Source organism: Miniopterus schreibersii (genome assembly GCF_964146895.1).
Source record: "Miniopterus schreibersii genome assembly, chromosome: 7".
Classification (NCBI taxonomy): Eukaryota; Metazoa; Chordata; class Mammalia; order Chiroptera; family Miniopteridae; genus Miniopterus; species Miniopterus schreibersii.
The window spans coordinates 17461274-17474203 of NC_138108.1; the positions used below are offsets into that span (position 1 = coordinate 17461274).

General features: G+C 38.5%; 1 protein-coding gene across 5 annotated transcripts in view; it reads right to left on the reverse strand.

Moving 5' to 3' along the window:
* The window catches only part of UNC80 (unc-80 homolog, NALCN channel complex subunit), a 163405-nt gene that overhangs the window by 4001 nt on the left and 146474 nt on the right, over positions 1–12930 (reverse strand). For 4 of the 5 annotated variants that reach the window (XM_081143315.1, XM_081143314.1, XM_081143316.1 and 1 more), the window contains 5 exons: positions 11508–11646; positions 8990–9046; positions 2510–2591; positions 1478–1589; positions 670–869 (listed from right to left, as the gene is read on the reverse strand). In XM_081143315.1, coding sequence (XP_080999441.1) covers positions 670–869; positions 1478–1589; positions 2510–2591; positions 8990–9046; positions 11508–11646 — 590 coding nt within the window. The remainder of the gene's footprint in view (positions 1–669; positions 870–1477; positions 1590–2509; positions 2592–8989; positions 9047–11507; positions 11647–12930) is intronic. The other variant, XM_081143317.1, reaches the window with a different exon arrangement.

Sequence of the window (12930 nt, forward strand, 5' to 3'; positions counted from 1 at the left end):
AAAAATGTTGTCCGGCCTTAACAGGACAGGGAATTTCAAGGCTAGTCCCAGTGCTAGCCTTTGTTACGTGTGAGACCCTTCCTTCTTTCTAAGCCTCAGTTTTCCAGCCTGTTGCGTGAGCATAATTTTTGCCGTTTACCTTGTAGACTGTAAAGATAAATGAAATCATGGTGCTGCAGTGTTCTTTAACCATTAAAGACTGCACAAGGGTATACAGTAATAATATTACCCCTTAGCTTTCTTTAGATACACATGAGAAGAAACTGAAATTCATTTATAAAAATCAAAAGAAGGAAAACATCAAAACAATGAGGAAAAAGAAGGCTCTATATTTAAAGGCTGCATGTGAATTGGTAACTTCTAAAAAACTGAACTGTCTTTATATTATATATGGTTTTCAATGGTTATTTTAGCTGTGTAATATTTTCTCTTAGGTTTATCATAATAAAGAATACCAAGACTTCTCTTATTGCTCCTTAAGTAAATATATTCATGGCCATCTACCCGATACAGACTTTCTGTTTCATGATGATAGGACCATTGTCTGCCTGGCTAACAAAATGTTACAGACCCAGACTTAAATTATATGAAATAAATTTGCATATCCAAGTAGTTCCTAGACAGAAGTATGCGGGGAGCAAGCCTTGCCTGTTTCTCTGGCGCCCTCACCTGCTTGGGAGACAGGCTATGAAGATCAGCAACAACAATGGCCGGGGAAGATGTGAGGACTGGTCTGTCCATTCCTTCTGGTTTCCCAGATGGAGCTGGGCTGCAGCCTTGTGGCTGGACTGTGGCAGGAAGTGTGTCTGTTGGGGCACCTGCAGGCTCTGGCTGAGCCTCAATGAAGGTCACAGATCGTTTCTGATCCGCTGCAGGTCAGAAGTAAAGCAGTAAATAGAGGGGAAATACGTAGTCAGTGCTTAATTCGCGTTAACCAGTGTCTCCTGTCTTTTCTTAGTAAAAACATTGCTGGTTTATTAATAAATGAAAGCATACTTGACTATTATGTATATATTTTGATTTCATCTTCTTATAAAAAGTAGGATTTGGGTAGAAAAATCATTTTTACATAAACGGCCTAAAAACAGGATTTGCATAGAGCATTAGGTGAACATGATCATCACTCATAACAATTGTCAACAGGACTTAAAAGTCCCCATTATCGATCATTTCTTTGTCTTCAATAAGATGTATAACAAACCCAGTCCCTGGCTCAGGTAAAGAAAACACAACCTTCTATAGTCAAATCTCATAGCATTTATAGTTTACCTTGGACTTTTCCATTTCTTTAGGTTCTTGAGGGTAGGGATGGGGGTTGGGAAAGGTGAGAAGAAAAAAAGCCACTAAAATTTTCTGGGAAACTTCTTCCCTGATCCTAGTGTCTTCCCAAAGTGGTGCTTGTCTGCATGAGTTTCTGCGGGCTTACCCGGGTGAGTTGTGTCAATGGTATAATCAGAAGGGACACAGGAGGCCTCACCAGACGGCTTCGTTTTAGGTTGAATGCTCCTCCGGGTGGTTGACAGCCGAGCCCCATGGCGGTTTTTGGAGTCAGTCTGAGTCTTCTGACGTGACAGTAGAGGACGTCTTAGCTAAAGAAAAAATGGACAGAATGAAGCTGCTAAGAAGGGTCTAACTGCCGGGGAGAAAACAGTGTGCTCCGAGGATTCTGACTATGGTTTATTCCTTACGCTGTGGTCTCTGTGGACTCATGGTTGTTCCTTGCGTTTGTAGCTGGGAAACTTCTTTCTGTATGTTTGACTACAAGTATTTGATTCTGGCATCCCCTTTAAACAATTCTATCTCCTAATTAGTACTCCTTTGTATATCCTAAGAACACTAATATAATTTAAAATACCCAACGGGAGAATTTCAGTGAATTTTAGGATACAAAACTAATAATTCTTGCTTACAGATTGGTCTTTGTTCATCTAAAAGTTGCAGTTGAACATATGCAACCTCTCAAGAGGAGGTTGATGCAAAAAACCTCAGATATTGGAGAAGTGTCTGGTGCCCAAATCAATGCTGGGATGCCCCCACCAAAGTAACAGTGCAAAGTCTTGTTTCAATTTTCATTTAGAGAGTAATGTAAAGGTAACTCGCCTAAGGAAATTCGTAAAGATCATTTTTACTTTGGTTTCAGTTTAACTTGTATCATTCATCTTGAAATGAGGAAGGAAAGACAACCGTGTCTATGCCTCTCTACGAAAATCAACTTTATTCCAAATCTTCCGGGGTCATGAGTTTGGCTGGGAAAAGAAGTTTCTGTGTAGGGAATAAATAGAAGGGTAGGCCCACTCACTCCACTAAGTAATCAGCATTGCTGATGAGCTAAGAGAGAAGCTAAAATCTCTCAGATGGCTCAAGCACTTACCGTGTTTTAAATTTGCTCTGGTCTGCTTATGTTGGGTGGCAAGAAGGCAAAATATAATCTTAATATGCACAGACATTCAGAATTGAGTAGAGCTCCCATTTCCTGGGTGGCTCCCCTGCCCGTCTCGGGTCTGCTTACCTGCCTCAGGCCCCTCTTCCTCCCCAGCGGCTGCTGAATGAGGAGGTTCTGTTGGCCAGGTTCGCTCTGCACGCTTGCCACCCTGTCAAGCACCAACAGTGTCAGTGTATCTGGAGACAACACAGAAGACCATCCTTGGGTGGGTGTGAGCCCAAACCACTTACATGAAACAGTCACTTCAAAGATACCACGATCTTTGAAGGAAGTTTGGGAACGAACCCCTGAGATGGGAGTTTTGAAAGGCTTGGGAGGGAAGACGAGGCCTTGTAGCCCCAAGCTGCCAAAATTGAGATTCTCTTTTCAATCACGGATGCCATATCTATCATTCAGCAAAACATCGGTTCGATCACACCCCTGGTTTGGAAACCACCAAAAGGTTCAAGATGTCATATTCTAATCTCAATTTTTTTCCCCAGGGGAGGGATAAAGGTGGTGACAAACAAACACAAACAACTCTACCACATGGATGGGAACACCTTTTTGAAAATTTCAATTTAAATGAAAGTAAGATGGACGAATATCAAACACATCAGACACAGAATTCATTTGGGTGAAGGGGTACATTCAACACATGTTTGCAGCCTGAAGTCTCTGTGACTACTGAGTAAACAAATAGTCACATGGGCAGACAAGTGTTTTTTAAAAAATTGGTTTTAGATTTAAAAGGCTGGCAAAGTAATCTGTCAGTAAAACTCAGAAGAGAAATTATTAATGTCAAGTAGCTGCACTCAGACATATCATGCAGTTTATAAAAGCAACAACCTGCTCCCCCCAAATTTGCTGTGTATGTGTGTATTTTATATGCAGAAATGACTACTGGTAGTGGTCACTATTTTAGTGTTGGGTGAAGCTGGAAAAACTGTCATGGGCCCATGATCCCTTATCATTCTGCATGCATGTATAATAGGTGTTTATAATGGCAGTGGGGGTGAAAAAAGGAAATGTATTATGCCCCAGAGAACGTTGTAATCCTGTGGATGATGCCAATGTGATTATTTGGTTTATGGGTAATTAATTCCTGCTTTGCCTTTGCAAAAGGAGAGTCATCTAGAAATAGTTTTTAGAGTAAAATACTCCACAGAGGAATCCAGAGTCAGCAACTGTCCGGGAAAAAGAGAGAGAGACTATATTCATTCATTTTCATTTTAATGAGCTATCTAAATGCCCAGCAGCCATTGTAGGGAGAGAAATTGGTATCTAGATGGACAGTCAGATGTTTCCCCTGTTGTATTAACAACTGGTTAATCATGACTTGGTCGACACAGGAACATCTGTCACTTTAAAAAAGTCTTATATTTCCACTAGAAGAAAACCAATGATTCCCAAATGGAGTTTATCAAAGCTTTTATGAAGTAAGGATGTAATTATATCATAATTAGACCATTTGGGATAGATAATGCAAAGTTCTGTAAGGAGTACCCCAAACAGATGTTTTTAGAACTTTCTTATTCTCCTAAATATCAAGTCCAAAAGAGCAGTGTACATTACTTTTATACATATATGACCTTGTACCATAATTATGATCTTGCTATGAAAGACAGAAGATCACCCCAAAGGAACAATGCAGTCAATTCTGGAAAGCAGTCCAGACTACGTTGCTGGCATGTTTGAAATGACATCTCCTTATTAATTATACATTTTAACATGTGTCTTAAGTTGGAAAGAGTATTCAATTACCACATGCGCAAAAGTAGAAACAAGTTTCTCCCAAATACCAAGCAAAGCTTTCATTGGAATGGAGCCTTCATTGACATCCAAACGTTCCCTCAGTTCCCTCAGCCATAAAGGGAGGTGAGTACTTACCACCTGCCTCCCGGGAAGGCAGAGAAAAGGTTAGCTGATGTAAGATGGCTTGAGCATGAAGAGGAATGTGTACAGCATGCTTCCTTGTTTTACATTTGATATCTGTAGTGAGTTTATTGCTTTTAGAACACTAAAAGGGAGTGGGCAATCAAATGTTTTGATAATAATTGGGCAGAGAAAATGAAATCGAGGCAGTCCACTTGTCTCTTTTCATTCAGTAATCTGAGAGTGTGAGGGAAAAATGGCGCAAGAAAAGAAATACACATCACTCAGAGAGTGTCAAATGTCAAAACGTAATGGTAATTTCATGATGATAATTCCAAGGGAGGATCGTAATAAGCATCAACATTTTCTCTATGGATAGAGAGGCGTCTTTCTAAGAAATAGAAAGTAGCTGTTCTATGTAAATGATGTAGCATTTCATCCATGGAATGCGCACATCAAAGGTGAATTTGTAGAGCATATCCTTGGAGGAATATCCCAGCTAAATTCTCCCTAAAAATGTAATGCTAACATGTTTATGTCTGGGACAGCAAAGTCTGGCTTAACTGTGTGCAGTTAGGAGAAGTTAATAATAAAAATTACTTATGCAGAACATGTTTCTGTTTTGGGGTCTGTGTCAAATTGGAGTCCCATATAAAACATAGTCCAATTTAGCTTCTTTCCACATGGTGTACTCTTTCAGTCATCTGTAGGATTTTCTATGTGTGACCATACGTGTGTGATACTAAAACTAACCAGGAAAAGACCAAGGTGTTGGCCCTAAGCACCCCTCCATAGAAAACCGGTCTCCTGAAATTTTTAATCTTGGGAATGAGAAATGGCTGATTTCTACTGTTTTCCTAAATAAAAGGGCAACACAATAAAGGTAGTAGCAAATAAAACTTTCTAAGTCAAAGCTAAAATCATCCTTTGTATTTTTAGTCACTGAAAACATCACAGTGGGAAACCATAGCACGATCTGGATTTTAGAGAAGCCGATGCTTGGGGCTTAGCAGAACTGGTGAGACTCAACTGTGTACAAAAAACAAAGACATCTTCCTCAAAATGGAAGGAAGGCATTTATAAGCTAGGGAAATTTAGATAATGTTAGAAGGACAATTTTGGCACAGAGTACCTCTTTTCCCTTGTTTCAGCATGATGGCTGGATTGTAGTGTGTAAATATATATGTATTCTCTAATGAGATATATACCTAATGGTATTTCTTAAAAGATAGGCAAACAAGGGGCCATTCAGTAATAAAATAAAAATTCTTATCACTCATCTCAAATTACCAAAAAGTTTATGGATTGAAATATATTCTATAAATTAAAATTTTAAGTGGAAACCCTGGGTGAGGAGACTGGCACATAGAAAATGAAGTATTTTTATTGCTTTAATCTGAATTTGTAGTTTCAGTTTTAATGTGGTTAGAGAAATCTAGAGGTGGAACACAGAGCATAGCCATTTACTCTGAAGAATTGCCCTGGGGATGAATAAAATCAGCCCCAAGGAGCCATAAAGCACTTGCAGAGGACAGGGACTTCAAGAATAAACAAAATCCTGCTTTTCCCTTTCCAGTAAAATATTATTGCTTAAAATTTACTCAGCCTCCACAACATCCAAGAAAATGTGTTTTAAATACCATAGAACTTAGAGATTAGAGGCTTGAATCAGATTAAAAAGAGAGAATAATTTGGATCTTAGACGTCACACAAGAACTGATCTAGCAGTGACAAAGTCTGTATCTGTATATCACACACACATTTTCTTGGTCATTAATTCTCAGCTACATAAGAAGGTGGTTTTAAGTTTTTTCTTTATACTTTGAAAATTTGGATGACCATGAGATGGATCTACTAAATAGGTTATTTTTATTTTGTCTCACCCAGACTATAGATCTTGTTCAAACTTGAACTACATTCTTATTTTCCACTGTGATTAAAATTATCCTTATGGAATTAAATAGTGTAAAGTCTTTTTTAAAAAAATTTGAGTTAATTATCAATTCCTGCCTTTTAAAATCTTCTAATATGTCCAAACAAAATCTAATTCTCAAGTATAAACATCCAGGCTTGAGTGCTTGACTATTTTTCTGGAGAGGGAACTATGGTCCATGGTGTGTGTATTTGGGGGTGGGCACAGGGAGGGAACAGTCCCAGTGAATTTCTATACCTCTAAGAGCAACATTCTTATCAGAAGAGAATTCTTCCATGGAATATGATTTCAATTTATTAATTTCTAAAAATAAGGAATCTTTTCTCCACAGAATAATGCTTCTAACAGGTTGATATTTCTAGTCATGAATCTTTAAAAGAAGTCAGCTAGCACAGGTTTAAAAAAAAAATCTTAGAACTTTTCAAAAAGTCTGCAAAATTGTTATTTTTTTCCATCTCTTCATCAGGTTATCTTGGCCTCTTCCTCATTTAGCCCTCAGATGACCTTGCCCACTTTGCCTAAAACAAGTGCTCTTTCAAAAGCAAATCCCCAGAAAATTAACCAAAATATGGGGACTGTAGGAAGGAACTGGCTTTATGACTCTCCCTTAGACATGCTTCCTGCTATTCTTTAAGCTTTGGTGCTAGACTTTCCTTACAACTACTTTGGGTGTGTTTTTTATCCTGAGTGCTCAGGTGTGTGCCAAACGTGATTTAAGACTTTAAGAGTCTGCAGCTTAGAGAAGTTTCATGCCCCAAATAAGAAGGCTGCAAACCAACTATAACAAGTGTATATCCTGTTTTATCCCACCTCTTAGTAAATGCCAAAAGTTCCTCTCCTCCAAAGAGAACTTGATGACATGATGAAGTTCAAGAGATACGACTTGCAGTGTATGGCAAAGGTGGGTGTGCTGCCGGCTGGTGGAAGGCCTCTGCTTTAATAGAATTAGTTAGCATCTAGAGGGAATGCCTCATCTTCCAGTTTCTTAAGGACCACAACTGAATCGGAGTGACTAGGTTGCACCCAGAACTAAAACACATGGGCTATGAGAACAGATCAACAATAGTTGGCTTAAAGCAACCATCAAAGTCCCAGCATGACGGCTAATTCAGTTGTAGATAACATCTACAGCTTTGGCTTTGAGCCAATCTCATGTAGCAAGAATGTGGGTTTATTCCTATGGACACTGGACCTGGGGCAGATTGGATTGGGTTAGAGAACTCCAAATCAGTCATTTGAACCCTGATCCTGCCAGAGAGGGCCAAATGTGTCCGAGAGTTTACAGCAAGCCATTCAAATCCCTGTCTTCTCTCACCAACCCTGGACTAGTACTTTATTTAACAGGAGTAGCATTTGGCCTAATTAGAAAAGCCCTCAAAGTTGGCCAAGTGGAAGGCTAATTTAACACTTTCTCTTCTCAAGAGGCCACTGACATTATCTTCTAATCTAAGTTCTCCTGTCTGATGTGTAGTATGAAGCATTTAAGAAATGCATTCTTTGAAGGCAGTGGCCACGGTGCTAGACATGGTTCTGATCTCTTCGAATGCTGTGAACAATGAAGGGAAACCGTCTTGAGGACTGTTTGGTTTTTGCTCATCCCCAAAGCTCTTGATAGTGGAATTAAGTCTGCACTGTGTGGCAGGTCCAGATTTACCACCTATAAGAGACTGATCTGTCAAGGTAAGGGCTCGCAAACACAAATGAATGTCATGAATTATGGGTCCAGTAAAAAAAAAAAAAAAAAAAGATACACCTGATGATGGATAAAATTTCTCATTTTCAATTGTAGAAGAAAATGTGAAATCTGTACAAGATGCAAAGAAAAACAAAGGACAACCTGTCACGGAACGGCCTCTCAACATTTCCTCATCTTTGTGATAAAGCAATAAACACAGGTAGATTGTACTCACTCGGTAACGCAAACCTGAAAGGGAATGTTTTCTCTGGAGATGGAACAAAGGCCTTCTTAGAATGAACAAGAAGCATTTCCCTTAATGAGGATTAGTTGAGAGGTGTGAATCAACAGCACAAGATTAGGAATGTTTGACGTGGTATATCTGAGTGTTAAAGGTGCAGTCCCCCTTTCCGAAGCTTTAAACCAATAGCCAAGACTTTATATTGTTTGCGCCATAAACTTCTCTTACTTACCAAGAAATGTTTGTGTCTGCTATTTCATGGCAAGTTCTGGAGTCATCTTTGTGCTGGGACAGACATTCTTTACATAAGTGTTGTTTGAGCAAGCTGCTCTAATAGCCTAAGCATGCATGCATCCAAGAGAGGGAATTACATAAGTTGTATCTACATTGCTACTCTTGGTATGACATCATTATCTTCTTACCATCCATGGTATTAGCTAAAAGACCTGTCTTGGTTGAAAAAGGGGTTCCTGATGATGGAGAGTTGTATTGGCTGGCTTCTGAACAACATTTCTTAAGGAATATGAGTGTGAGAAGGAATGGTTAGATGGCATAAATTTAATATTTGGCATATCGAACATTTTAGATGTCCATGGGGCAAGCCCCTGAAAGAACTCCATAGATTTTTCTTTTTTAGTAAGCTTTTGAGGCCATTTGTGATTGGGCTCTGTAGCTGAAGGGGCTACACCTTTGACTTCCAGGCTTGTGTGTTCATGAGCAACAAAGGGCAAGAAATGGAAATAGATATCAAGACGGGCTAGAGGAGACAGAGAGACGGAGGAGACAGGGAACAGCTAGTTTCCCAGCACAGACACCAATAGACAGGTAGCATTGACACTGTACCTAGAGAGGCTGCCTTCGGCGGCCAGGCCCTGGGAGTCATCGAGGACATTAGGTTCACTGCAGGAGGGGTAGGGAGATGAAGCATTTAGGGAAAGAAAATGCAAACAAATAAAAGAAAAAAGGAAAAAAGGCATGCAATTTTCTGCTTCCAAGAACTAAAAATAATAAATTTAACAGAACAAGGAAGGGAAAGGGCAGTCAACCATTTCACCTTGTGCTGGGTTTGTCAAGACATAGGACTCGAGGCAACGGGGGAGGAGGGACTTCGGATGAAGACGACTCTCAGAGGGGTTATTTACTTATTGGTCAAGAGTTGGGACTTAAAATGAGCTCCAAATAAAAGCATGAGCTCTGAAACACTTTGCAGAATGAGTTTGTACAAGATGAAACTATCATTCCTTTGGTAACCATTTGGCTGGGTGGTTTTTATTTTTAATCTGTCGTGTGTACGTGTTGTTTCATTGCCCAGGATCCTGCTTCTTTCTTGTGTGCTGTGACATGATCACACAGAAACCACTTACCATAAACGTCCACAGTCAAACTCTTGGGACTGATGCCATTAAGAAAAGCAAAGAAAGAACCCAACTTCTGCTGCTAATTTTGCAATGAAAATGCAAGCAGACAAGTGGAAGAAAGGTAACCCTGAACCGTGCACATGGAACTGCATTTACCTCCTTCCCCCGTCCTTTAGTGACTGAATCGTAAATGGCAAAGAAGAAATCTGTCAGCTTGGTGAAAGAAGGAGTATAGAGTTTATTGATTTATTTGGATGCAGCTGATTTGGGGATTTGTGAACAGAAACTGGGTCTTACTTTATCTTTCTTTCCTTCCCTGCCTAGCACTGAGCTAATAAGCACCCACAAGGCACTCAATAAATACTTGTTAAACCATTTAGAAAACTGGAAAACTGGAGTGCCTGCCTCCAAAGAATCGTTTAATCTAGGACACTGTGTAAATAGCCTCTGTGCCCAGGAAGGGCCCCCTCTCCCTAATGTACATAGACGTTATCACCTCCACTAGCCTTCTAAAACATGACTCAAGCTCAAAGGGTTTCATTAGATTATTTTTCTGGATTTCTAGTATATCCCTAATAAAACAAATTTTCTCCCCGGAAAGGAGTTGACCCCTTAATAGATAAGTACGAGGGGAGTTTATGACCTGGTTATCTTAGGTAAATAACAACAACAAAAACCTCTATCTTAAATTCCTACAATCCCCTAATTTAAATAAAACTTAAAAGTAAATTGATAGTTTTCTTTTGTTCCTGATGGAACCTTGCACATTGCTAACAATTAAAAATTTTGAGAGTTACCAATAACTGCTTATATGACTTTCTGTCTTGTTTTAGGGCATTTTTATATTTTGGCTCTGATTTTGTTCACATATCTTATCGTAAGACTTCCTTTTCAAAGGTAAATTACCAATGATAGATAAAACAATCTCTTACAATAACAGTAACCCTTATATATTATCAATTTTTGTAATAAATAGTACATAAAATACTGCTTTCTTTACAAGTATACAATTTACTTATTAATCTTTTATCATTTCCCCCTATGTTTTGATATTGTTCAAAGTTAGGCTTTATTTCACAGATTTTATTTCATCTGTATAGTTCATGAACTATTTGTATTTGCTAAAGGATTTGGTACAGGATAATTATTTCTGTGTATAAAGTGATTTTATTGGAACATTAAAATGTCCCCCGATTTTTATTATTTTTCACGTATGAATTATACCACATTGAATCTATGGGTATTAAAAATAAACTGCAACCAGAAGAAAACACATGAATAAGGCCAATACTTGGAAATAATTCAGCTCGTTGAGTAAAAATATCATTGGCTCTGAAATAGACGTTTTGACTCTTACATCAGATTGTTTTCTATGTATAAAGGAAGTTTTTAATGTATACTCTTAGGAAGCAAAAATACCAAACAAGACGTTTTAAAGGGTTTAGTCATGGAACCACTGAACTATAGAGAAGTTACTTAACAAATGTTTTAGCCAACCTCCTCATTTTGCAGAGGAGAAAACTGTGGGCTCTTGTTAAATGACCTGTCCAAGGTCACACATAGTAGCATAAATTCTTTTCTGCATAGTTAAGCATCACTACCTCCAACTAAATACAGATGACATACTGGAAGTCTAAACTCTACCAAACGTATCAAGCTAGCCCTATACACTTGCCAGGCACTCATTATTAGCGTAGCTAATTATATATCTGAAAGATGAGAATGTCATTTGAAAGAAGACCACGTATCTATTTATGGAAATTTTTTTAAGGAGAAAGGATGCATGGATCAGAAATTGAAATCCCTTCTTCAGGCCTGGCTTAGAAAACTCTCTGCTAATTGCTGCCTGTACAACCCTCGTTGAAAAGTCTTTTGTTGAATGGTCTACATAAAAACACTGACTGTTTGCTTCCCTTTCAGCCTTTTCAGAATAACAGGAGTGAATATTCAGAATTTCTACCTTTCCCTCAAACGCAGAGTATAAGATATCCATGGCTCTTTACCTTTGGCTGGGTAGCATGCCCACCTCAGCCTGAGGTGCAGACATGCTAGAGACGTGGCTGGAGAACCTCCTCCTTCCAATGGCGCTCAGGAGGTAAGCTTCTTGTTCACTTACCACACTGGGCATGCTCACAGAGTCATCTGAAAGAGGCAGGAGAGTGCGGTGTTATAAAACCATGACCCTGATCAGAAAACCCAAACCAAATTTGCATGTGGGTTCCATCCTTGGCATGAAGACAACCTTACGATGTTCTCTAAAGCTAAATTATCATTTGTCCCTTTGTACAGATTAAATATAGTGTGGTGAAGGCCTGGGGTCCGGGTTTGGGTGCGGGATAGAAGGGGTCAATGGGGAAAAAAGGGGACATCTATAATACTCTCAACAATAAAGATAAATTAAAAAAACTGAACTAAACTAAGACCTTAGGGGGTCTTAAGAAACTTTTCCCTATTTGTATAAAAACTGAGGCTTCAACAGTTTCACCTCTAGAGTTACTGAACATTGTCACCTTGAGAATGGAAATAGAACTGCAAGTTAAAGTGACTGCTTCCTTCCTTTGGGTGAGGAAAACAGCTGCAATAAACCTATATAAAAGTATCTCCATCTTAGAAACAGAAAAGACCTTTAGGTTCTTAGTTTTTAATTTGTACAAAGGGACAAATAACAATTCTTCACATCCACACATCTCCCACTCTTGAAGAGTCTTCATGAAATAGACTTCTTGTCCATTTTTACAAGTAGATTATTTGTGAAAGTCAAGGGGCATCTGCAAATTAAAGATTTCAGAAAAGATGGACTATAATTTTTTAAACATCAGAATTAGTTCAATAAGGGCCTTTGTAATTGAAAGAGTCAAGTACATCTCATTGATAGTCAAACACTACATTCAGTACATTTAATGATTTTTTAAACTGATGAGGGAAAGATTACTTCAGATATTTTTTTGAAAAAATGTTTTTGAAAACCTAAAAGTCCATAAATAAATGCTCATTTTAACCTAAATTTTAAGTTTTAAGCATGTAGTCTTGTTTTCTCCATAAAAGCAGAAATCAGTGTATTCAAATCCATATGAAAGTTAACTTTAGCACAGTATTTATGAGAAAGTGACCTGATTCTAAGTGAGCTAATGTTTGTCACTGGACAGTAAACATATTTTGTTTAACATAGGCTTTGGTGAACTTTTGCTACCATCTAAGGTCATCTGACATCATTTATTTAAAATACCGTAAGTGGTCATATTTCTAATGAAACTTATCTTTAACCAAGACAGTGAATACGAAAAGTGCTAGACGTTTAAGTTTGCTATATAATGACTTTGAAGTTGATTCTGGTTTAGGTGCCCGTGTACAGAGAAGCAAACAAGCAAATGTGCCTTAAAAATCATGAAAAACTTGGTAGGGTAGAGTAAGCTAGTCAAAGGCCTC